Here is a 27,500-nt window from a genome sequence, read left to right as displayed (position 1 = left end):
CAATGCCCACAGATCTTCAGGGAGTTCAAAGATCTCAAAGAAATCGCATGTTAGTCATTCTGGCAGAAAAGAAAATCTCATCAGTCTAGGAGTCAGAAGACATCTCTGATGCATTCACCCAGGACAGCTATCTTCTGACAGTTTGCAATCCGTTCAGTGGGATGGGAACCAGGCCTGGCTTTTATATCCCGGCTGCTATGAGCCGGCAGACGTCCTTCAAGATTCCTTTTCTTAGTGGCCCTTCCTCCAAACTTGGCCAGAATCCTTGTCCTTGCTCTCCTGCCACCCCATGGGTCTGTCCGGTTTATCAAATTCTATACGGGCTTTTCCATCTGCACACAGACTCGTTCTTACAGTACGTGCCTTGGGATGCAACATAAGTCTTTGCTCAGTAGTAGAAACGCTACCCTGGAGGCAGAACTAATGCTATCAGGGATTGAACACCCTCCCTTCTGCAACAAGCAGGTGGTAAAGTGCTTCATTTCCATAAGCTAATTTAATCCTTGCCGAAACCCTAGGAGGTTGCTAGATTAATTTCATTGATTAACTAGATTAATTCTATTTTGCAAATGAAGACATAATCTTAGGGAGGCTAACCTGTTCCAAGGTCACGTATGGGCTAACGGGAGAGCCAAAACACAATTCAACTGAATCTAACTCTATAGACCTAAAGACTGATACTCGGCTGGGTGCGGTGTTGTGCACCTGTACTTCCGGCTACTCGGGAGGCCGAAGCAGACGAATCACTTGAACTCAGGAGGCCGCAGTGAGCTATAGTTACACTATTGCACTCCATCCTGAGCAACAGAGAAAGACCTGGTCTCTAATTTTAAGAATAAATAAAAATAAAGGAATCTTTAAAAAAAAAAAAAGAGTGATACTTTGTGTGCATAAAAATCACCAGGTATAGGGAGGAAAAGGAGGGGCTAACAGGGAGGGGATTCTTAGCTACTTGCACTCCAGGTACCTGTCCTACATGGGTGCTGGGGGACTCAGGGACATGTCACCAAAGGCCATAGATCATGGAATGCTACAAGGGGCATCCTGCCTGCTGACCAGGGTTGGCTGGTGACTGCAGGAATCTCCATAAGTTCAGGGAGAACATTCTGAATGCTGAGTGCTGGGCACCATGCCAGGAGTTCTGGAGGCACTGTTACCTCTTAGCTGCCACGTGACCTGCGACTTAGTCGTGGCTCTTCCCAGGAACAGGATGTCAGCTCCTGGCTACATCACTTACCACATCCGGGTATCAAATGACTTCCTCATTTGTTAAGCAGTTGCGAGACTTCAGGGAAGATATATGGGTAGGGATCGGCAAGGTTGGCAAAAGAAAGTGTGGGTCATTACCACTGGCCTCCTCACATCTAAAGAGCTTTGGGAGGTATTAAAGGAGTAAAAGGATAATGCCTAATCATTTGGTACTAGCCTTATGGCTGCTAAGACTAAAGGAAAAGCTATATAGAAAGCACTCAATATGCATTCAATAAATGGTAAATCTAATAATAATTGGTTTATCATAATTATTGTTGATCAATTACATAACTTCCTATGAACAACAGCCTGTCTTTCTAACTAGCCAATATCATTTTTATTTTTATGTTTTGAGACGGAGTTTCTCTTTTGTTGCCCAGGCTGGAATGCAGTGGTGCGATCTCAGCTCACTGCAACCTCCACCTCCTGGGTTCAAGTGATTCTCCTGCCTCAGCCTCCCGAGTAGCTGGGACTACAGGCATGTGTCACCACACCTGGCTAATTTTGTATTTTTAGTGGAGACAGGGTTTCACCATGTTGGTCAGGCTGGTCTCGAGCTCCTGGCTTCAGGTGATCCACCCACCTCACCCTCCCAAAGTGCTGGGATTACAGGCATGAGCCACTGCACCCAGCCACCAAAATGATTTATAAAGTCTAGGGCCTACTGTATAGCAGTAGACACCATTCTCACTCTTACAAGGTACAGGGATACACTGTTCCAAACAACAGTGTATGGAAACATCAAGGCAGATGTCACCATCCAATGATCAGGGTTTAAGAACAAGTGACACTAAGCAGGCTTCTCTTCCCAGTCTCTGCAGTGTGATTCTGGACTTTATAAGATACTGAGCTGTGCTCTGGCCTGTACTCAAAGACAATTCAGACACAAGTGCTCCCTCAAGATGCTTACAATCGAGTTAAAGAGGTGAGATATGTTTAAAAATTATAGGAAGGTGCACTCTGGGAGGCCGAGGCAGGTGCATCACCTGAGATCAGGAGTTCGAGACCAGCCTGGCCAACATGGAGAAACCCCATCTCTTATTTAAAAAAATACAAAAAATAATAGCTGGGCATGGTGGCAGGTGCCTGTAATCCCAGCTACTCGGGAGGGTGAGGCAGGAGAATCGCTTGAATCCAGGAGGCAGAGGTTGCAGTGAGGCGAGATCGCACCACTGCACTCCAGCCTGGGCAAGAAGAGCGAAACTCTGCCTAAAAAACTAAAACTAAAAATAAATTATAATATTCAATATTATAAGGTAAATGAAGCTAATGGCCCCCACCTGCCCCAAAAAAATGGTCATGAAGGAAGAGTGCTGTGAGGAGTTGCAGAGACAGAAATTGTTTTGCCTGGGAGCATTCACGGAAAAAGTTGTTTAAGTTAGCAGAAGAACTGGACATGAGCTCTCACTATTCTAGAATACCACACCAAAAAACACCTAAGTGAAAAATTGGATCTACTTAGATGAAAGTATCATGAGCATCAAAGTTTCAGTCTAGGAAACTGGGAAGATGCCACTGATTTATTTTATTTTACTTTTCAGATGGAAGCTCGCTCAGCCACCCAGGCTGGAGTACAGTGGTGTGACCTCAGCGCACTGCAACCTCCACTTCCTGGGTTCAAACAATTCTCCTGCCTCAGCCTCCCGAGTAGCTGGGACTACAGGCACCTGCCACCATGCCAGGCTAACTTTTGTATTTTTAGTGAAGACATGAGTTTTGCTATGTTGGCCCTGCTGATCTCGAACTCCTGGCCTCAAGTGGTCCCCCTACCTTGGCCTCTTAAAGTGCTAGGATTACAGGCGTGAGCCACCACACTCAGCCAGATAAGATTGATTTAAAAAGTGAAAAAGAAGAGAAGAGGAAGAACAAGTTGATGAGTTTCTCTGAGGACAGGTTGAGGGGGCCAGACCACATTCTGGGGTAGGCAGCTGAACCACGACAATGGTCTGGAGGTGAGAAAACAGGGCAGAGGTGTCAGGCACCAAGTGATAAGAGATGATGTCCTAACACGCAGAAACCCCGTCTCTATTAAAAACACAAAAACTAGCCGGGTGTGGTGGCGGGAGCATGTAATCCCAGCCTCTCAGCAGGGCTGAAGCAGGAGAATCGCATGAACCTGGTGGGGCAGAAGTTGCAGTGTGCCGAGATTGCGCCACTGCTCTCAAGCCTCAGCAACAGAGCAAGACTCCGTCTCAAAAAAAAAAAAAAAAAAAAAAAAAAAAACCGGCAGGGGAGATGATGGCCTATGAGAGAGAGGGTGACAGTTCCAGGAAATGCAGGGAAGAAGACTTAGAACCACACTTGTGGAACATATGTATTTAGAAGGCAGGAAGAAGGGCTAGTGAGCAATCATGGCTCACTGCAGCCTCGACCTCCCGGGCTCAAGCAATTCTCCCGCCTCAGCCTCCAGAGCAGCTGGAACTAGAGGCATGCACCACCATGCCCAGCTAATCTCTTTTATTTTGTACAGGGCTGGACAGAGAACGTAGAAGGAAGAAGGGCTGGAGAAGCCATGCTCAAGGCGGTACAGACGGGCCTCCAGGGAGGAACTGCAGTTCTCAAACCTGAGAGCCGAAGAGCATCATCTGGAGGTGTTGAAACAGAGTCCAACGCTTTACAGGATAATGCTCCTATGACGCCAGTTCCGAAGCATTATCCTGTAAAGTGTTTGGCAGAGTTTCTGGAAGAAGGATATGTGCATTCATTTTATAAATATTTAAAGGACCCTCTGTGGGTGAGAAGGACAGAGTCCCTTTCCTCCAAAGGCTGCTCAACCTCCAGGATCAGGAAAGTCAAATGCATTAGAGAAAATGCGAGCTGAGAATGGCCCATTGATCTAGGCAAACAGGAGGCCCCCAACGGTACCAGTGAGAAAAAAGAAATCCCTCCAGATGCAGCTGTCTCCTGCAGGGACAGGGTCAATACAGGGAGAAATGGATGAGTGGGACATCTCAAGAGGGACTTCCAGGAAGCCTGGTTCTGGTGGAACACATCTGAGACAGCCTAAGAGCATTAGGGTGTTGAGATTTGAAAATGGGGAGAAACCGAAGAAGAGGCGGGGTGCAAGAGCCCAAATTCACCTTAAAATGAATGAGTCTATAAATTAGCCAAGTAAAACCAGGCCCCCAGACCCCCATGGAAGCACACAAATCCCCAACCTGACACTGGTTAGAAAGTTACCCCTTGGCCCTGCAGGCACGGTGGCTCATTCCTGTAATCCCAGCACTTTGGGAGGCTTAGACAAGCAGGTCACTTGAGCTCAGGAGTTTGAGACCAGCCTAGCCACATGGTGTGACTCTATCTCTACTAAAAATACAAAAATTAGCCAGGCATGGTGGCACATGCCTGTAATCCCAGCTACTCGAGAGGCTGGGGTGGAAGAATCACTTGAACCTGGGAGGCAGGGGTTGCAGTGAGCTGAGATCGTGCCACTGCACTCCAGCCTGGGCAACAGAGCGAGACTCTCTCAAAAAGAAAAAAAAAGAAAGTCACCCCCTCACCTAAGATCCTTTATCATTCTTAACAGATGAAACCATTCTAGGACATTATAAGAACACTAAGAAAAACACCTTACTTTCTTTTTTTCCTCACAAAAAACTCAGAGAAGAAAACAGAAACTCATTTCTGCAAAAATAAATGCAGAAACTCATTTCGACAAAAATAAATGTTATAAAATCCAATACAAAATTGGCCAAGGGCCATTTGGGAACCGTTGTGTTTTTTAAGATTTTGATAAACAGCATTTGAGGAGGTTGAGGGGGAGAAGCGAACACTGCCTGTGATCAGGAAGGACTGGCGAGGGAGGTATGCATACCTGCTCCTTAACAATAAAACAAAACACATGTCATCCAGGCTTATGGAGCATAAATTGACAAAAAGAAAATAACAAAACAGTAAGAACTAAAGCATAGAACATTACAGAATTCTGTCTCAATCCCGCACTTTCAGTGATATGACAGAATAAACTATCGGTACCATCCCTGGTCTCAGAGCCCTGCTCAGGAGCAAGTATTGACCTAGCAGACTTGAAATTGCCCCCATACACTTTATAAAATCAATCAGGAGGCTGGGCGTGATGGCTCACACCTATAATCCCAGCACTTTGGGAGGCCAAGGTGGGTGGATCACCTGAGGTCAGGAGTTCAAGACCAGCCTGGCCAACATGGTGAAACCCCGTCTCTACTAAAAATACAAAAATTAGCCTGGCTTGGTGGCACACGCCTGTAATCTCAGCTATTCAGGAACCTGAGGTGGGAGAATCGCTTGAATCTGGGAGGTGGAGGTTGCAGTGAGCCAAGATCATGCCACTGCACTATAGCCTGGGCAACAGAGTGAGACTCTGTCTCAAAAAATAAATCAGGAAAGAAGTGAGGGGAAAATTAAAATAAACCAAGCGTGCAGCACATTCAGCATTAATCATTAGTCTCTGACCTGTTTCATCATAGTTTCTTGGTGCCTATTGTCCTAGAATGACTAGGACAATAGACCCTGTTACAAGATTACAGTCCCCCTTAACTGCTCTATAGATAACAACTTGAACATTATAAAATATTAAGTTTTCCCTTTGAGATATTCTTTCATGTCCTGCATACCAATGAAACTGCTGACATCAGCTGGTCTGAAGGACCCCACAAGAAGCTGACTCACCAAAGAACGCAGTTTCCACATCTTGATAATTTCATCCCCTTTACCCTGATCAATGAATGGCCTTGATTCTCCAGCCTCTCACCTTCCATGATCCCCTTCAAAGCCCCAACCCAGAAATCACTGGGGACGTGGATTTGAGGATCTCTTCCTGTCTCCTCACTTGGCTACCCTACGATCATGAAACTCTTTCTCTGTTGCAAATCCTGCTGTCTCCGCATAATTGGTCTGTTACTGCACAGTGGACATATGAACCTGGTGGTCCTAAAACAGACTCAGCTCTGCCTGCTTCCAGAACCAATGCAAAAGTGTCAGTGCTTGGGATTTTTATGTGTGCATGGGAAGTGGCCACCCAGTCTAGGACTTGGCCAAGTCTGCACATCCACAATGGTGGGCAACCTGACCTCTCAACCCTCACACAGTTGTTAAGCCTTGATGATGAGACTTACTGAATATTTCAATTGCCCTTCAAAGTATGGAGATTCAGGAGAATCTGTCTAAGCTTAGATGAGTGAGTGTTCCTCTACCTTTAACCTACATCAGAATCACCAGTAAGTCTGAGGTGGCCCAAGAATTTGTATTTCTTACAAGCTTCAAATGGGGAGCTGCTGCATCAACTGGTCTGCTAAGTGCATATTGGGTGGCTCTGGCTTAGCATTTACCCCCCTGCCTAACTCAATCTGGGATGAATCAGACCCTGAGTGTGGGCCAGAGCTTACCCCAACTGAGTTGACATTCCAGAATCCAGTGTTGCCCTGTCCATCTCCACTTTCCCCACGGCCTACGACCTACTTGTCCTGCCTCATCGAAAAAACTGAACCCCTTGGAAGTGACCTTGGCCTACATGGTGAGGGTTTGCCATGCCATTTCCAAAACTGGAATCTTTTAAAATATATATATATTTAAATGTGTGTGTGAGTGTGTGTGTGTGTGTATATATGTGCATATATATGTATGTGTATATGTATGTATATATATACACATGCACACATATACAGTATATATATATATAATACATATAAGTAAATATATACATACATACATACATACACACACATATACAGAGACAGAGACAGGGTCTGGCCTTGTTGCCCAGGCTAGAGTGAAGTGGTGCAATCACGGCTCACTCTAGCCGCGACCTCCTGAACTCAAGCAATCCTCCTGCCTCAGCCTCCTGAGTACCTGGAACTACCAGCACACACCACCATGCCCGGCTAATTTATTTTATTTTGTATAGATGAGGTCTCACTATGTTACCCAGGCTGGTTTCAAACTCCTAGTGTCAAGCAATCTCCCCACTTTGGCCTCCCAAAGCTCTGGAATTATGGGTGTGAGCCACCAAGCTTGGCTCCAAAACTGGGATCCTGATGGCTGGCCACCTCTGCGTGGGGCAATCTCACAATTAGGTCAGTCCCTGGACAAGGATCCCATATGGTCCTGCCTTCTGCTTTCATTCCCTGTTCCTGCTACCACTGCTACTAATGCCACAATTCTATCAACACTCCTTCTGACACCATCAACCCCCATTGCCACCACTGCCACGCTTATCACCAACACCTCTCCCTGCCAGCAGCTGCTGAGGTTTGGGCATGCTGCTCACTGTGAATGCATGGGTTGTGACAGCTGGGCACGAGAACATAGCACATATGGCACGTTCCAATTAAGAAACAAAATAGAATGAAAATGCCTGCCAGTATTCCTAGAGTGAGAATCACTGGGGACCTTATGAAAATGCAGATTCCAAGGCTCCTTTCTCGGTATCCCTAATTCAGTGGGCCTTAGTGGAACTGGCCAGCACCCCCAGGTCGTTCTCACGCAAACCCCAAACATCTCAAAAGCACTGGTTCACTTTTTTCATTGTTTTTACCATGTTTAAAATGTTTTGACCATTTTACAATATACAATTCACTGGCATGAAGTACATTCACAATGTTGTGCAACTATCACCACTATCTATAACTTTTTCATCACCCCAAACATAAACCCCATACCCATTGAGCAGTTGTTCCCCATCTCCCCTTTCCCAACCCCTGGTGACCACTAACATGCTTTCTGTCCCTATAAATTTGCCTAATACACATGGTTCACGAAAATGGAGTCGTAAAATATGTGGTCTTTTACGTCCGTTAATTTTGAAGGTGCAGAAGAAGAGGTGATTTTATGTTGTGTGGAATTTTGTTTTGTTTTGAGAGAGGGTCTCATTCTGTTACCCAGGCTGGAATGCAGTGGCTGGATCATAGCTCACTGCAGCTTCCAACTCCTGGGCTCAAGTGATCCTCCTGCCTCAGCTTCCTGAGTAGCTGGGACTACAAGGATGCACCACTATGTCTGGCTAATTTTATTTATCTTTTGAAGAGACAGGGTTTTACCATGTTGCTGAGGCTGGTCTTGAATTCTGGGCTCAAGTGATGCTCCTGCCTTGGCCTCCCAAAGTGCTGCGATTACAGGTATGAGCTACCATGCCTGGACCGTGTGTGTGAATTTAAAACCCTTGACCTTGCTGAAGGTCTGATTCATATTCTGTGGCCAGGGGGTCCTTCCAACCCCCATGTTGGTAACTGATGGACTGGAGGCTTGCTCCTAAAGCCCAGTCTGGTCAGCTGGCCTGCCCCTCCCTTGCATTCCTCCTAGGCCACCTTCTCCCTGGGCACATCTCTGCTCCTAGCTTGTTCCATGGGTTTCCAAGGCTACCTCTGTCTGGAAGCATTTGGTGAGACACTTAGGTAAGACTCCTCATCCTGATGGGACTTGAGTTCCTGAGCTCTTCCAGACTGGATGTGGAGAGAATCCAGCCCCTGTGTGGTGTCCACACCCTGGGCCCTCCCAGATGCCAGCCTTTCTCTCCACCCTGATGGAAACTTCCAGTTCTCTGTGCTTAGGGACTTATGAGAGAGATCACAGTGAAAAAATGGTCTTCAACACAGAGTTTAGCACAGACATTCATCAGGACACTTGACATTTCTGCATCATCTCTTTTTTTTCTTTTTTTCAGAGAGATTTCAATATTTTATATATGTAAGAATTAGCTATGATGCCCTAGAAAGAACATAAAACACAGACTGAAAACACTTGGGAAGCTGAGGTGCCAGTTTGAAGTAGAGGTTGCAGTGAGCGGTGATCGCACCACTGCACTCCAGCCTGGGTGACAGAGTAAGATGCGATCTCAAAAAAAAAGAACCACCTGGAAATGCAGATATACCTGAGAATACCTTTATGCTTGAAATAATCAATCAGCTAAATGTATAAAAGCAGCCATACAAGAACCAATCAGCTAAATGTATAAAAGCAGCCATACAAAGACCATTTTAAAATATTTAAAAAATACTATTAGACAAAGTTTTAAAATATTATCTTTAAAAATGAACGGGCCAGGCGCGGTGGCTCACACCTATAATCCCAGCACTTTGGGAGGCCGAGGCGGGCGGATCATGAGGTCAGGAGATTGAGACCATCCTGGCTAACACGGTGAAACCCCGTCTCTACTAAAAATACAAAAAATTAGCCGGGCGCGGTAGCGGGCGCCTGTAGTCCCAGCTACTCAGGAGGCTGAGGCAGGAGAATGGCATGAACCCGGGAGGCAGAGCTTGCAGTGAGCCGAGATCGCACCACTGCACTCCAGCCTAGGCGACAGAGTGAGACTCTGTCTTTAAAAAAAAAAAAAAAAAAAAAAAAAAATGAACAAAAGATGGTGGAGTGGGGAGAAACTTGGTTGCATATTCTGTTCATGCAACATAGGGGGTTTCTTATCTGTCCAATGGAGATAGCAAATCCCAGAAACAAACCTGGGTTTTGAGGGACCTGAAATTTATATAATTTGGCGCATTTTCTTTGAGAAACATCTTAAAAGCTTACTTTTTGTAAGTTCTCCAAAAATGCATGACATGTAAACACACAAGGGGCCATCAGATGACCTCGAAGGGCAGCCGTGCAAGTAAGGGGCCCAATGCGGAAGCTTTGTTAGTTTCTCAGTGAGAATACCAACTGGGGAGGCAGATTTCACCAATGCCAGAGTTCCTTTTCTGCTGACAATCACTATTTTTCAAACATTTCAAATACTATGCTTGTCTGTATCTAGCACCCATACTTCTGATTACAGACTAATTATCAGTGTGTACAACCTTATTCCACTGCACAGGGTTGCATGAGGACCAAATGTGAGTGCAAAGCACCAGTATGATGATCCCATTTTCTTCTGAATCTGCAGCCATCAGCACCAGTTTCAGAGAGTGAAGATAAAGGATTAGGGCTGTAACCATGAGTGGAAAGTTGGCCAGGCTGCAGGATGGGAGCAGCAGGCTCTGGACTTGAGGCAGGCACCTACTTTTTCTAGGCTGCCTTCTGCTGACTGTGGTCAGTGCTCTGCAGAGAAGAGGCCTAAGGGCTGATTAAGAGGTTTCAAAAGAGTGGGCATCCAGGGAACCTTTTGGGCTTCCAACTCTTCTAAACAATACAATGAAGCTCTGAAGAAGCCTCAGGGATACAGGAGCCACATATTTGGTGATACACACAAACCCCACCCCAGCCTTGCCACTATGGCATGGGCCCATCTGTCTCTGAAATCTGGGGCTTGAAGAATAGCCATGGTGAGGAAGCAAGCATGTAAAACTGCAAGATGAAATAACCCAGGAGGTGGCTGCATTGCATATTTTATTCTCTGAGCATCTCTCAGCTTTGCAGACTTAAATAATGCACTTGCTGACTATGGGCTGGAGCAAAAATGAGGCAAGAGTGAGAAACTTCAGGAAGAATGAGAAAGATTAAAGAGGGAAGCTTTTGCTGTGTATGAAAGCATTTTGAGGGCGATTCCATAGTGAGATCAAAGCAAGGACAAAAGAAAGCAAAAGACGAAAAGAAAAGCAAAGAGATGTGAGGTGCAAAATACCAAAGTGTTAAACCAAATATATCACACCGAGTTGTGCATTCATGAGAGGCACTTTGTAAAGGAAAGCCATCTCAGCTTCCAATTCCTTTGTTGAGAAATTCCTCTCTACTGCTTCTTCCATTTACATTTTACCTTTTAGAAAATAAATATAAGTAGCCCAAACCTACAAGGAAACATCATAGTATGCATAAGCTATAGGCTATCTAGGTGAGAGCTCCAAGTTGTCTCCCCAATTTAAAAGACCATTCCCCTATCTTACCCCATCAAAGCATTTGAAAGTCTGGCATTTGCAGCTGATTCTAATAATAACACGTGAATTTCAGCAATCAAATTTGTCTACAGGCTGGGCCGTGTTTTTCTTTCATTATGTTCTTATTTACGGTGATATTGATTCCAAATGCTCAGAAGCTGGCAAATCTCTTCCTTGAAATAGCAAAAGTCACAGTCGTTAAAGAGAGAGCAAAACAGAACACAAGAAATGTAAAGCCCTGGGGAGAACAGGGTTACACGCTGACTTGGTCACTTCTTCCTCGAGTTTTCTTTAGACGCGTTTGGCAGCCGGGAGTGGAATAACTGAGGTGAGGCATCTGGCCAGTTCATCCTTCTCTAGCATTCTGGGGTGCTCCGTATTCAGGACCCTGAAGTTTCTAAGGTCAAAGGCAGCGTGAATCCTATGCGCAAACGAAATGCTCATGCCTGCTTACAGGAAATGTCCACGTTAAGTTATTAATGCATCATATGAGTGTTCTATCAATAGCAGCTCTTATTAGCATCCAAAAGGGCTGCAGAACCTAACATGTTTCTTCTAGCTAGCGGAGACTATCGAGCTATATAACATCAGAGCAGATGTGGACCGGAATGGCACTGTAGCACATTCCAGCTGAATATCAGCTCTGCTAATACCAAACCACCTGACATTCCCACACTTCTCAATTATCTGGGCTAAAAAGCCAATATACCAAAGCCCATTTCTCAGTTGTGACAGTATCCTAGAGTTTTGCAAGATGTTACCACTGGGAGAAACTGAGCGAAGGCTACATGGAATTTCCTGTTCATCTTTGCAACTTTCTGTGAACCTATAATTAGTTTGAACTAAAAAGGGTTTTGTTGTTGTTCTTCTTGTTTTTAAAAGCCGCTTAGTGGCTGAAGCTTTAGCTGGGGTTTTCACACACTATCCCTTGTATAAAGATACACACTCTCCTCATTCTTTCCTCCCTGAGGCCTAAAAAAACACAAAGAGAAATGTAAATGCACAGCCTAGTTAGGATTACAGACCCACATAGCAAATGCTGTCACATTGCTATGATCTGGTTGGGGGCAAAAACAAGTATTATTTCTGATTAGGAAGGCTCTTTACAGGCAGGGGGGAAGGCAGGTGATGTTCAAATAAAGAGAGCCTGGCCAAGCATGGAGCTGTGTGATAACAAGTTGTCTCTCGGCTATTTCACTCAGAGCCTCAGCGACACAGGAAGAATGTTATCTCTTGGAAACACAAGACTTCTCCCATCTCTGCAATTATAAACCAAGAAGAAAAGCAAACAATGCCAGTGTGAATTCTTCTCCAAAATCCCTTTTGGAAGTGCAGAGGGTATAACCTTCCACTCCAAAAAGTTTTCAGCCATCTTGCTTTCAACCTTTGAATACAACCAACCAAGACAAGATGTTGATCAGATATGCTTGTCATACAGGGAAGTATTAGTGACAAAATGTACAACTGTCCAAATCATCAAGAAACTCAAATGATGGTGATGGGAGATAGGCAATTTCTGACACCTAAACCAAAATAACTGTAGCATTCAAGCCAAAATACGTACAATGTGAAATGCAAAAGCTTCCAGAACAATGCCAGAAGAAGTGGGGAAAAAAATCTCTGCACATGTGCAATTAAAATTAACCTATTTAGCAATTACTGTAATTTAGCTGTGGGCTAGATCCTGGGATTATGGCACAGAGCAAGCTATCGGTCTTACCATCAAGTGTCTTACCACTTAGAGACAGGCAGATAAACGAACGCAATTCAGTATGGTTTCCCAGTGTGGATGATACGCAAGTTGAATACTGATGAATGAACTGGAGTTAGCAAATCAAACAATGTCATAAGCACACCCAACAGTACCCTTTATGATACTGTTAGGACTTGCACTATGTGCCTTGCAAGTATTACCTCTAAACCTCACAATGAAAACCCTGAATGAAAGCTACCATTACCCCAACTTACACAAGGTCAGAAAAGTTAAGTGCCTTGGCCAAGACCACATAGCTAAAGTTTGGGCTGGGATTTTATTCCTCTCTTTCCTCCCCGTGCTATTGCTTTAGAATAGCAGTCCCCAACCTTTTTGGCACCAGGAACCACTTTGGTGGAAGACCATTTTTCCATGGACAGAGCAGAGGGATGGTTTCAGGATGATTCAAGTGCATTATATTTATTGTGCACTTTACTTCTGTTATTATTACGTTGTAATACACAGTGAAGTAATTCTACAACTCACCATAATGTAGAATCAGTGGGAGCCCTCAGCTTGTTTTCCTACAACTAGATGATCCCATCTGGGGGTGCTGGGACACAGTGACGGATCATAGGCGTTAGATTCTCATAAGGAGCACGCAACCTAGATTCCTCATATGCGCAGTTCACAATAGGGTTCATGCCTCTGTAAGAATTTAATGCCACTGCTGATCTGACAGGAGATGGAGCTCAGGTGGTAACTCGAGCAATGGGGAGTGGCTGTAAATACAGACAAAGTTTTGCTCCCTCACCCGCCTCTCACCTCCTGCTGTGCGGCCTAGTCCTTAACAGGCCATGGATCAGTTTATGGCCCGGGGGGTTGGGGACTCCTGCTTTACAACAAAGGAGGTAACAAGGTAAATTAAAAACGTGAAGTATTAATAAGACATATAAAAGAGTATTGAGGGTGGGGCATGGTGGCTCACGCCTGTAATCCCAGCACTTTGGGGGGCCAAGGTGGGCGGATCATCTGAGGTCAGGAGTTCGAGACCAGCCTGGCCAACATGGTGAATCACCATCTGTACTAAAAATATTAAAATTAGCCAGGTGTGGTGGTGGGCACCTGTAATTGCAGCTACTCAGGAGGTTGAGGCAGGAGAATCGCTTGAACCTGGGAGGTGGGAGGTTGCAGTGAGCTGAGATCGCACCACTGCACTCCAGCTAAGGCAACAGAGCAAGAACCTGTCTCAGAAAAAAAAAGAAAGAAAAAGAAAAAGAAAAGAGTATTGAGGATACTAATTATAAAAACAAAGAAGCTTCTCATAGTAGTTTAAGGAAAACTTGATGGCTAAAGTTACAACTCACCTAAGTTTTAAAGGCACAGTAAATTTCCATAAGATGCTGGAACTTGACAAATCCAAAAAGTGAAGTCCATCGCCTTCCCAAACCTGTGATTCTTAATTCTTAGCATATTCCATCCTTAATGAGAAGCACCAATACCCATCTTGTCACCTGAGCAGGGACCCTCGGGGTCCTCTGGCTCCTGCCTCCTCTTTATAACCAATCAGTCATCATGTGATTCAGCTTCAGTGTTTCCAAATATTAAATAATTCAGCAGATAAAAACTGTGAATTTCAGATCAGTGGTTAAAGGACTTACTATTAAATTGAGATAACCATATTTTGGGACAGAGTCTCTATGTTAAAAATTGTTACACTTTATATAAAAATATTTCCTCTGTCTGGAATTTATTTTGGAAAGAAACATTTACTCATAAAAATAGTTGTCAATATTTGTATAGTCTAGGCATGATGAATCACATTCTTAAGACTTTGGTATCAAAAAGAAAAGACTGATGGATTTGACTATATAATGTAAAATTTATACTTGCCAAAAAAGATTATGAATGAATTAAAGTGAGAAGCACAAGTTGAGAGAAATGCCTGCAAAGCGATGTAAAAAAGGTTTGTTTAATATATAAAAAGTTCTTGATATACACCATGGAATACTATGAAGCCATAAAAAAAATGAGTTCATGTCTTGCAAGGACACAGATGAGGCTGGAAACCATCATTCTCAGCAAACTAACACAGGAACAGAAAACCAAACGCCGCATATTCTCACTCGTAAGGGAGAGTTGAACAATGCGAACACACGGACACAGAGAGGGGAGCATCACACACTGGGGCCTGTCAGGGGGTGGGGGACAAGGGGAGGGAGAGCATTAGGACAAATAACTAATGCATGCAGGGCTTGAAATCTAGATGATGGGTTGATGGGTGCAGCAAACCACCATGGCACATGTATACCTATGTAACAAACCTGCACGTTCTTTGCACGCATCCCAGAACTTAAAGTAAAATAAAATAAAAAGTTCTTGTAAATCAATAAGACAAAGATAAATACTCCAATAAAAAAGGGATAAGGAGTCATCAATAGGCAAATTGCTAAAAAATACATAGTTAAACATATGAAAAAGTATTCATCATCAATACTATTTTTTTTAAATGCACACTTAAAAATGGAATGCCATTTCCCCTGCATCAGAACAACAAAGATGGCAAAGATTAATAAAATTCAGTGTTGGTGAGAATACAGAGAATAAAAACTCTTTCGTATACTCTTCATGTGACATTACCACATACCTGGAAGACAGTTTATCAATTTATATTAAACATTCTCAAAGATGAATATAAAACTTAAGATGATGAATTTAACTCATGAATCAGAGTCCACTAGTCAAAATTCACTTAAAAACTACAGTAAAAGGATTTCTAAAATAGACAAACAACAACAACAAAAACCATAACTTTCCAAAGCCAGAGGAAATGCAAGACAACAGCCATGAAACTGAGGAAGCTAGAACACAGATTCAGAGGGTTAACCAAGTGACAGATGTGTGACAGATGATCCCAAGCTAACAACGCCCAAAACTGAGAAACCAACTCGATATATACCAGAGGACACTCAAGAGGCAATGGAACCGGCAGCAGCAGGTGCCTTTGGAACTGGGGGTAAAATGGACAGACCAGAATAAGGAAGACTAGCACGAAGGCTATTTGAAAAGAAACTGATGACTAAATTCCCACTCCCACCATTTTTTTGCGGGGGAGGGGGGTGGAGGGGGATGGAAGCTCACTCTGTTGCCCAAGCTGGAGTGCAGTGGCACAATCTCAGCTCACTGCAACCTCCACCTCCCGGGCTCAAGCAATTCTGCTGCCTCAGCCTCCTGAGTAACTGGGATTACAGGCGTGCACCACCACACCCAGCTAATTTTTTGTATTTTTAGCATAGATGGGGTTTCATCATGTTGGCCAGGCTGGTCTCACATGCCTGACCTCAAGTGATCCTCCCACCTCAGCCTCCCGAAGTGTTGGGATTACAGGCGTGAGCCACCACGTCCAGCCCCCACTCCCACTTCTTGTTTCAGCCCACACACATCACTCTATTGTCAAATCCAGTAAGTCCAACTGAAGTGCACAATGTCTGATCAGCTTTTTAAAAACTGTGATAAAATGGACATAACATGAAATTTACTATTTTAACCATTTTAAGTATACAGTTCAGTGACATTAGGTACATACCCATTATTGTGCAATCATCATCTATTTCCACAACTTTTTTCATCTTCTCAGACAAATCCCATACCCTTAAGCACTTAAGCAATAACTCCCCATTGCCCCTCCACCCAGCCCCTGGCTGTCTAATCACTATTTAAGAGATAATCATAAGCAGAAAAGACTCACCAGATATCTAAGGAAAGTCTCCAACATGAAAGATAGAAACTAAACATCAATGAGAAAAATGTAACTTTTAGAAACAGACTATGAAGGGAGAAAAACTTAAAAAACATTAACATCCTTCAGGGATAAGAAAACATATTGCTTCCAATAAAAAAGGACAATATGTTATAAAAGGAGCTTTCAGAGAATAAAAATGATCACTTGGAAGTAAAACTATGATAGCAGAAATATAAAAAATGGATAGAAGGGAAGAATAAAAAAACTGAAGTGAGAATAAAGAAAACAGAGCAAAAATATCAGACAGAGAAAGATAAGATAGCAGAGAAAAATAAGAAAATTAGAGGTTCAATTTAGGAGGCCCCAAACTAGAATAATGAAAGATGCTGAAAGAGAGAACAGAAAAAATGAGGAGGAATTATCAATTAAAATTCCAAGAAATTTCCAAAAATGGATAGACAATAGATTGAGGATGGAAGCCACTAAATGCCCCATCCAATCAATGCAAACTGACCCATCTCAAGGCTCATCATTGTGAAATTTAAAACTATGGTGACAAGATAAAGATTCTACAGGCTTCCCGAAAGGAAAAAAGAGCATGCAAAAAACCAGGAATCAGAATGCCTTTGGTTCTTCTAAAACAACAACAACAACAACAACAACAAAGATAGACAATAATGGAGCAAAACAATCAAAATTCTGAAAGAAGGTAACATCTAACTCAACGACACCATCATTCACCTAGAAGATGAGGCTAAAGCCATCTTTAGAGGCATGAGTGAACTCGAAAGATTTTCTCTTCCTTGCAGTCTCTCTTAAGAAGCTTCCAGTTGTTGTGTTTCACCAAAATAAGAACATAAACCAAGAGAAAAGCACAGGAGACAGCACAGAAGAGGGTCAGAGAGTCCGCAAGAAGACGGTGAAGGGAGATCCAAGATGACAACGCACAGCCACAGAGGCCGACCCCCATAACAGGGCAGTGTGACTTCAGATAGATGCAGTGAGAGTTGTCATTTCTAACACTGCTCCTGCAAACATACCTCATTTTAAGCTGAGGATGGATTGCCTGAACGAGTATAGCACCCATTCTTATCTATAATTGGATGTTCTGACTACAGGCTTTCTGCCTGCTGCCTGGATCAGCGGAAGACATTCACTGTATCATACCTCATCTCTCAAGACATGTTCTGCTTTGACCTGCTCCTGAGGATAGGCAGTAGGTCTTGATAAGATCAGAAGCAGAAAATACAGAGAAGCCCATTCCATTCTGTCCAGATTTTTGCCTTAAGTCCAGTACCTGGTCCACACAATAGCCCACTATGGCGAGTCCCATGTTTACTGAGCTCACTCATGACTTAGCCGTCTTCTTCAGAAGAGGTTTTTGTAACCCTTAGAAAGGTACATAGGTGAATGTTCTCACCCTTCACATGGTAGGAAAAGAGATATTTATTAATATATACATTTTTAAAAATAAATAGAGGAGGTAATTAAGCAAGGAAAATAAAAAGTATTCAGATTGGAAAGTAGTAAGTAAAATTATCACTATTTGAAGATAACATGATATTCTATATAGAAAGCTCTATAGAATCTACAAAAAAAACCTATTGGAGCTAATAATCAAGTTCAGCAAAGTTAAAGGATACAAGATGAACATATGAAAATAAGTTGTATTTCTATACAATAGCAATAAACAACCCAAAAATGAAATTAAGAAAACAATTCAATTTATAATAATATTAAAAAGAATAAAACATTAAGAAATAAATTTAACCAAGGAAGGGTAAAATGTGTATACTGAAAACTATAAAACATTGTTGAAAGAGATTAGAGACCTAAATAAATAGAAAGACATCTATGTTTATGGATTGGAAGTATTAATATTATCAAGATGACAATACTCTCCAAATTGATTTACACATATAATACAATCCCAACAAAATTCTAACAGCTATTTCTCAGGGAAATGTTCAAGCTGGTCTTAAAATTAATATGTAAATGCAAGGGACCCAGAATAGACATAACAATCTTGAAAAAAGAACAAGGCGAGAGGTCTCACATTTCCTGCTTTTAAAATTTACTATAAAGAAAAAGTTATCAAGACAGTGTGATCGTGCCATAAGCATAGACACATAAATCAAAGAAATAGGATTGAGAGTCCCAAAATAACTCCTCATATTTACAGTCAGTTGATTTTAGACAAGGGTGTCCTAACCATTCAATGAGGAAAAATTGGTCTCTTGAACAAATGCTCATAGGATAACTATATATGTAAAAAATAAAAATAGAAAGAATTTGGATCCCTACCTCAAATCATATACAAAAATTAGCTCACAATGGATATAAACCTAAATGGAAGTGCTAGGACTACAAAACTCTTAGAAGAAAACAAAGGTTCAATTCTTTGTGACTTTGGATTAGGCAACAGTTTCTCAGATAGGACACCAAAAGCTCAAGCACCCAAAGGAAAAAAAGACAAACTGGACTTTATCAAAATTATAAACTTTTGTGCATCCAAAGACATTATCAAGAATGTGAAAAGACAACCAACAGAATGAGAGAAAATATTTGCAAGTATATTTGCAAAAAATAGTTGCAGAATATTTGATAAAGATGAGTATAAAGAGAATAAAGAATTATCACGAGTCAATAATTTAAAAAGTCAATCAATTTTAAAATGGGCAAAGTACTTGAATAGACAAAGAAGACAGACTAATGAAAAATAAGCACATGAAAAGATGCTCAAAATAATTAGTCATTAGGGAAATGCAAATCAAAACTACAACATACCACCTTATACTCACTAGATTGGCCATAATTAAAAAAAAGTAACAAGTGTTGTCAAGGATGTGGAGAAATTGGAACCCTCATATATTAATGGTGATCATGCAAAATGGTGCAGCTGAGGTGAAAAATTGTGGAAAACAATTTGACAGTTTCTCAAAAAGTTAACCACAGAATTATCATATAACCCAGCAATTCTACTCCTAGATATGTACCCAAGAAAACTGAAAACATGTCCAAACAAAAACATATACATGAATATTCATAGCCCTATTATTCCTAATAGCCCCAAACTAGAAACAACCCAAAAGTCCATCAACTGATAAACTGATAAACAGATAAATAAAATGTGCTGTATCTATACTCAGAATATTATTCAGTCATAAAAAGAACGAAGTACTTATATATACCACAGCATGGTTGAACCTTGAAAACATTATGTTCAGTGAAAGAAGCCTGCAAAAAAAGGCCACATGTTGTAGATTTCATTTACTATCAAATGTCCAGAAGAGGCAAATTTATCGTAACAGAAAATACATTAATATTTGGCAAGGAATTGGGTAAGGGTAGAATTGGGAGAGGCTACTCCCAGGTTCAGGGTTTATTTTGCAGGTGATGACAATGTTCTGGAATTAGGTAGTGGTGATAGGTGCAAATCATTTGAATATACTGAAAATCGCTGAATTGTATACTTTATTTTTTGTTTTTTGAGACACAGTCTTGCTGTGATGCCCAGGCTGGAGTGCAATGGCATGATCTCAGCTCAGTGCAACTTCCACCTCCCAGGTTCAAGTGATTCTCCTGCCCCAGTCTCCCAAGTAGCTCAGACTACAGGCGCGTGCCACCACACCCAGCTAATTATTGTATTTTTAGTAGAGACAGGTTTCACCATATTGGCCAGACTGGTCTCAAACTCCTGACCTCAAGTGATCCGCCCGCCTCGGCCTCCCAAAGTGCTGGGATTACAGGTATGAGCCACAGTGCCTGGTCTATTTTATTTTTATAGTATATTTTATGGTATGTGAATTACATCTCAATCAGAGGTGAGGAAAAATAAAGAATGGCTATGCATGAACCAGTGATGGAGTGTGTCAAGTATTATGACTGTGATACCTCTGTGCACCTGAATTCCTCCATCCCAGTCACCCAAATAAAGATCAAGGCAAACACAGCAAGTTCATCATTGGACCAATGGAGCTACAAAGACCCAGGATGACCATCTGGGAGATAGAGGCCTTACAGCTTTGAAGCTCAGGAAAGAGGATAGATTGTTCTGGGCTTGAGTGGTAGATCCCACTGGACAATTCCAATGGGAAACTGTCAGAACATACACAGTGGAGGAGCCTGCCCAGTGTGTCCTGATGCTGAGAATCACGAGTGATCCCAGTTTAAGAAGGGAAGGGGCCAAGTGATATGGTTTGTCTGCTCCAAATCTCATGTCGAAATGTGATCCCTAATATTGAAGGTGGGGCCTGGTGGTAGGTGTTTGGGTCATGGCGGTGGATCCCTTGTGAAAGGCTCGGTGCCATTCTTACGGAATTCAGTGAGTTCTCAATCTCAGTTCCCATTAAATCACATTGTTAAAAAGAGCCTGGCACCTCCTCCCCTCTCTCTCTCCACTCCGCATGTGACCTCACCAGCTCCCCTTCCTCTTCTACCATGAGTGGAAGTTTCTGAAACCCTCACCAGAAGCAGATGCTGACATCATGCTTCTTGTACAGTCTACACAAATGTGAGTGAAATAAATTACTTTCCGTTATAAATTACCCAGACTCAGGTATTCTTTGTAGAAAGACAAATGGACTAAGAAACCAAGGAAGAGAAGAACAGCTGCAAAAAGAAGATTAGGGGAGAATCAGCAGAGAGTAGAGCCAGGGCACCAGGAGGAGCGATACATCCCATCAAGGAAGCTGTGTGACAATATCAGATGGTGCCAAAAGATCTGGGCAGCAAAATGCTCACTGGACTTGGTGAGCAGTGATTTCTGGCAAATGTTGCCTGAATGATTTCAGCTGGATGTACAGAGTACAAAGAATTGCATCCTACCTGGGCTTAACATAGGCCAATGTCAATATTCAAACTGAGTGAAACAAATGACTTAAAATAAAAACAAAATTCCCTGACAAAGGAAAATCTGCGGTCTCATCTTGTCTGCTTCTCCAGAGTGCCCTGGCTTTGTACACCCATTCCCTGAGCCCATCTTGACCAGAGCTTAGTAAGTCTGAGAATAGATCAATCTGCCCTCATTAAAATGATGTTTGCAGAGCTTTTTTAATAAAAAAAAAAAAAGGGCACTGATTATGCTTTACACTTCAGGGGGAAAAAGCAGAACATTAACTTGTTTATACTATTGATCTTAACTATGCAAAATGTGCATTAAAGAGGGTAAGGGCATGGGCGAAGGAGCAGTTGCCTCTGGTTAGTCTCTTCAGTATTTATTTTTTCCAATTATATTTGCTTTTTGATACATTCGAATTTTCCCACAAAGAGCATGCATTACTTTTAAGATCAGAAAACAAAATTGTGAGGCTGGGAAAAAAACGTTTTAATCAAATGTGAACTAGCAAGCAGGAACAACAATTTCAATGTAAGAAGAACTAAATTCAGGACAAAAAAAACTGGGTATGCTTCTAAGATAAAGAAAGCATTACATAATGGTAACAACCATTGCTATTAATGAAGCCATGCAGATACAAATCTATAGTTGCCAAAGAAACTGACAACGAGATACCAGAAAACAAATATTAGGAACACAGGAAGGAAGAGTCATTATAAAAGGAGATTTTAAAACACCATTATCAAAAAGACTTAAAAAAATAAACTCATAGCCTACCAAAATACAGCAAATTGATGTCTGGCAGGAATTCAATTCCATGATTACAGTGTGTGGGGGTCTTTTTAAATAGATGTAGAACATTTACAAAACTCGATAATACCAGTTACAAGAACATCTTAATAAAATGAAAAATATTAGATTCCTCTTCTAGTTCAAGAGAAGAGATTTCTGGCCCGGGGAAAAAACATAGAGAACAGAACCAGGAACTGAGAAGAGGGAGATCACATTAATATCGTCAACTCCCAGTCCCCTGGGTATTTGGGAGAGGAGGAGGATGATGAATGGATATTGATTTATGGTCTGGCTGAAACAAATACCTCCTCCTCCCATTTTCTTACTAAACATCTTCATGTAGACCTGAAATGTGCACCATTAAAATGGGACTCACAACAGGGCTCAAGGCGTGGTTGCTTAGCCCAATGGTTCTCAAAGTGTGTTCCCCACACAAGCTACATAAGCATCAAATAGGAGCTTATAAGAAATGCAAATTTTCAGCCTTACCCCAAGCCTTCTGAAGCAGAACTTCCTCCAGGGTGGAGTCCCAGGGGGTTCTTACACTAAAACATCTGCTGCTAAAGGTGTATAAATACCCCAGCTTCCTCACCCTTGGAGCAAGTTAACTCTGAGGTCTGAGTTTACACTGGCTCTTGGAATTTCCCCAGTGAAATTAAGCTCCATCACTCACAGTACCAATCTTTTGGGGATGATGCTTTCCCTTCACATTCTTACTTCCCCAGTCCCCTACTGGTGCTCTGTTCACCTCCCAAATAAACTACTTGCACTCTTGATGTGAATAAACCCATCTACTTGAAGATGTTTATTTCAGGGTCTGCTTCTGGGGGAAACTAAATGAAGATACCTACTAATATGGTTTGAATATTTGTCCCCTCCAAATCTCATGTTGAAATGTGACCCCCAATGTTGGAGGTGAGGCCCGGTGGGAAATGTTTGGGTCACGGGGGTGGATCCCTCATTTGTGGCTTGATGCCTCCTTCATGGTAAAGAGGAAGTTCTCACAGTGTCTGGGACCTCCCCCCCACTCTCTTGTTCCCTCTCTCATCATGTGACACTCACCTGCTCCCCTTCCCTTCTGCCATAACTAAAAGTTTCTGAGGCCTCACCAGAAGCCAAGCAGATGCTGGTGTCATGGTTCTTGTACATTCTGCAGAACCGTGAGACAAATAAAACCTCCTTTTTAAATAAATCACCCAAGGCCAGGCATGGTGACTCACACCTGTAATCCCAGCACACTGGGAGGCTGAGGCAGGAGGATCGTTTGAGCCCAGGAGTTTGAGACCAGCCTAAGCAACATGCCAAAACCCCATCTCTACAAAAAATATGTATAAAAATTAGCTGGGCATGATGGCACATGCCTGTGGTCCCAGCCTCTCAGGGGGCTGAGACAGGAGGATCACCTGAGCCCAGGAGGTGGAGGCTGCAACAAGCTGTGATCGTACCACCGCACTCCAGCCTGGGTGACAGAGACCCTTTCTCAAAATCAATCAATCAATCCGTCAATCAATCAATCACTCACCCTCAGGAATTCCTTTATAGCAACACAAAAGGGACTAATAGACCTACTGAACCCACTAAGTGTCTAACCCTGTACCGGAGATTCCTGCGGTCAAGGAGCTGGAGTTACGGCTGAGATTGCCTTAACCTTCCCTCCCTCCTGCTGTGCTGGGCTCTACCTAGATTTCCTCAGGAGAGGGTGCACCATTGGCAGTGAGTCTTCACCCCAATCCAGCCCGATCTGCAGTTCATGCTCCTCTCTGGGTGTTCCAGCCCCAGGCCACCTCCTGTCATTTTGCCACTAGCTCACACCTGTGCTTTCCTTAGTGCTACCTGGCTTCATCATGCACTCCCTTGTTGAAAGACTTACTGAGTTTCAACCACCAGCCAGGCCCTGGGAAACATCCCATCTAGTTCAGAGAGTCCACTGTGCAGACACACCGCATGCTAGTAAGTACGACAGCTAGTAGCAAGGTGCTAAGACAGCACAGAACCAGGGCCTCATTATCCTAAAGGTGTATAAATAACCCAGCTCCCTCGCACTTGGAGCAAGTTAACTCTGAGGGCTGGGTTTACACTGGCTCCTGGATTTTCCCCAGTGGGATTAAGCTCTGACACCCACAGTACCAATCTTTTTACGATGCCTTCCCTTCACAGTCTTACTTCCCCACTCAGAGATCAGAGGAGGCTTCTCTGAGGAAGTGCTCTGCTGGAGACAGCTGGGAAACAGGTGGGACTTAGAAGGCCGATGACGGGGGACACAGGAACAGGGAGTTCAAGAGAAGAGATTTCTGGCCTGGGGAAAATATGCAGGGGTGCATGGAAGGATTGCTGGAGCAAGAGGTCTGTGGTAGGTGCAAAGAAATACCACAGAGCAGAGAACCGTGGGCATGTCAAGGAAAGAGACTTTGCTGCAGGACTTAAGAGGCTTCCAGGAACTGAAAGAGCCTCCTTCTCACAAGGAGACAATCATTCTCAGGTTTAGAAGAATCTATAGATAACTAATGGCCAAAGGTAAGGAAATAAAACTAGGGATGTGAAAAATCCACCAAATGACCCATCTCTGTAAGCCAGAGGTCCCAGAGAAGGCAAACCACAAGTCCCAGAGAAGGCAAACCACTGGGCCCACGTGCACCCAAGCCCTTCAGAAGAGTGGGCCGGTTCAGAAGGGGCCAGGGACATCAGCTCCCAGGCTGATTAAATAGGAGAGGCTCATTTCTGTGCTCCACAAGATAATCCGGTTTTAAACAGGACCCGTGGCATTGCCTCCTCCTCACCATCTTCTGGACGCCAGAGCAGCTTGCAGGGTAATCCCTCTCCTACCCAGCATGATGAAAGGAAGGGGTTTAGCCTACTCCTAATCCTGTAGTTGCTCAGAAGATAAGCTTTCTTGGCCTTCAGGCACTCACTCTAGCTGGCTTTCTTTTATCTCATGAGCTTGTGGGGGTGGCTCCCAGCAGCGAGCACACTGAATTTTGCGGGTTGGGAATCCAACACAAAGGCACCATTAGCAGCACCCACCCCCACTGCCCTGGATACCACGCCTTTGTCCAACTATTAAATATCTCCAAGGACTTCCCAGGAGTTTTGTTATTGACATGCAATATTTGCCTGTTGTACAGTTTTCATTGAGCCATCATTCCTAGTAGCGCTGAATTCCAGAAGATGAGCAAACACCACTCATTTTGGGCACAGTGGCCCAGAGGAGAATTCCAATGTAGATAAACAGTTCCTAACACGGGATGGAATTTTTTATTTTGCTTTTTGGAGAAGGACAACAAAGATGGGGTGTGGGGTGGGGAGTGAAGGAGGAATTCAGCTCTTCACTGTCATCTACTTTAGCTAATGAGAAGAGGGAAGTTCATCTAGATCCATGGCCAGTCAGTGATTCTTATGAGCCCTAGAGCAGCGGTCCTCAACCTTTTTGGCATCAGGGAGCGGCTTCGTGGAAGACAATTTTTCCATGGAACGTGGGGGTTGGGGGAGATGGTTTCAGGATCAAACTGTTCCACCTCAGAACATCAGACATTAGATTCTCATAAAAAGGTTGCAACCAGCCAGGCACGGTGGCTCATGGCACTTTGGGAGGCTGAGGAGGGCAGATCACCTGAGGTCAGGAGTTCGAGACCAGCCTGACCAACACAGCAAAACTCCGTCTCTACTAAAAATACAAAAATTAGCCAGGCATGTTGGTGTGTGCCTGCAGTCCCAGCTACTCGGGAGGCTAAGGCAGGAAAATCGCTTGAACCCGAGATGTGAAGGTTGCAGTGAGCCGAGATCATACCACTGCACTCCAGCCTGGGTGATGGAGCGAGACTCCATCTCAAAAAAGAGGGGGTACAACCTAGATGACTTGCTTGTGCATTCACAATACGGTTCATGCTACTACGAGAAGCTAATGCTACTGCTGATCTGACAGGAGGTGGAGCTCAGGCAGTAATTCCAGCATCGGGGAGTGGCTGTAAATACAAATGAAGCTTTGCTTGCTCTCCTGCCACTCACCTCCTGCTGTGGAGCCCAGTTCCTAACAGGCCACAGACTGCTAATGGTCCATGGCCCTGGGGTTGGGGACCCCTGCTGTAGAGGACTCAAGGAATAATAGACCAGGGTATGCCTAGATACCTTCCTCTAAAAAAATCTTGGGCCGGGCATGGTGGCACACTCCTGTAATCCCAACACTTTGGGAGGCTGAGGTGAGCGGATCACCTGAGTTCAGGAGTTCGAGACTAGCCTGGTCAACATGGTGAAACCCCATCTCTACTAAAAATACAAAAATTAGCCAGGCATGGTGCCGGGTGCCTGTAGTCCCAGCTACTCGGGAGGCTGACGCAGGAGAATCGCTTGAACCCAGGAGGTGGAGGTTGCAGTGAGCTGAGATCGCGCTACTGCACTCCAGCCTGAGCAACAGAGAGAGACCCCATCTCAAAAAAAAAAAAAAGAAAAGAAAAGAAAAAATCTCCCATTCCACAGATATGCTCCAAGGACCAGGAGACACAGAGGCTCGGGCTCACGTTGGAATGAAAGTGGCATTTCTCCCTGCTGTCATCATGTCCTGTGCACAGGACAGCCACCCCTGTACCTTCATCGCTGTTGTCATCCACCAGAATGATTTCCTTCAGCAGGTGTGTGGGCGTGTGATTGACGGCACTGTGCACTGACCGCAGGATCACCGACAGGGCCTCGTTCACGAAGATGAATATGATGGATATCTGGGGCAGGTCCTTGGAGTACTTGAGCTCCTTACACCTGGGGAGGGAGAGATCGGACACACAGAGTCAGAGGAAGGATAAAAGCTCAGGCGCTGCAGCTGGACATATTTCAGCCGAATTCTCATCCAGTCATCCCAAAGCGTGAATCACTGGTTCCCTTGGGCTTCTCCTTGGCTAAGAACTGAGAATAAACCCTAAGGAGGAGAGCATTAACAGATGCAGCCCCACTTCCCCCAGATTCACTACCCTACAGGTGGTGGGTTAGAATGTTAGCTCTGTGACAGCAGGAACCTCTAGTATAATATAATACGGAGCACTTAGCAGGTTCAGTAGATGTCTTCATTTGGGTTCCCCCAGAAACAGAGCCTGAAACAAAGGTTTGAGTGCAAGTAGTTTATTTTGGAGGTGAAGAGAGCATCACTAGGGGAGTCCAGGCATCAGTCCCAGGCATATGTCTACCTGCATCTACCTGTGCTGCCTACCTGTGCCCTGAGCTTCAGGACACACCTGCACAACTTCTGACTCCAGCACCTCCATTTCCTTGCCTGAAACCTTCTTTGCTGATGCCTAAGCGATTAATCCACCCCCTAAATCCTTTAACTACAGACCACTGGGGACACGGCGCAGTGGCTCATGCCTGTAATTTCAGCAATTTGGAAGGCCGTCGCGGGAGCATCGCTTGAGGCCAGGAGTTTAAGAT

At 43.7% G+C, this 27,500-nt stretch overlaps 1 protein-coding gene across 1 annotated transcript in view; it reads right to left on the bottom strand.

Moving 5' to 3' along the window:
* Window positions 1-27,500, bottom strand: part of GALNT17 (polypeptide N-acetylgalactosaminyltransferase 17) — a 585,735-nt gene that overhangs the window by 293,609 nt on the left and 264,626 nt on the right. Inside the window, exon 3 of the mRNA XM_030795950.1 lies at window positions 26,671-26,837. Within this exon, the coding sequence (XP_030651810.1) occupies window positions 26,671-26,837 (167 nt within the window). The remainder of the gene's footprint in view (window positions 1-26,670; window positions 26,838-27,500) is intronic.

This window comes from Nomascus leucogenys, chromosome 17 (genome assembly GCF_006542625.1).
Source record: "Nomascus leucogenys isolate Asia chromosome 17, Asia_NLE_v1, whole genome shotgun sequence".
Taxonomy (NCBI): domain Eukaryota; kingdom Metazoa; phylum Chordata; class Mammalia; order Primates; family Hylobatidae; genus Nomascus; species Nomascus leucogenys.
Note: the sequence above shows the minus strand (reverse complement) of the source record. Positions and strands in the feature narration are given on the sequence as shown.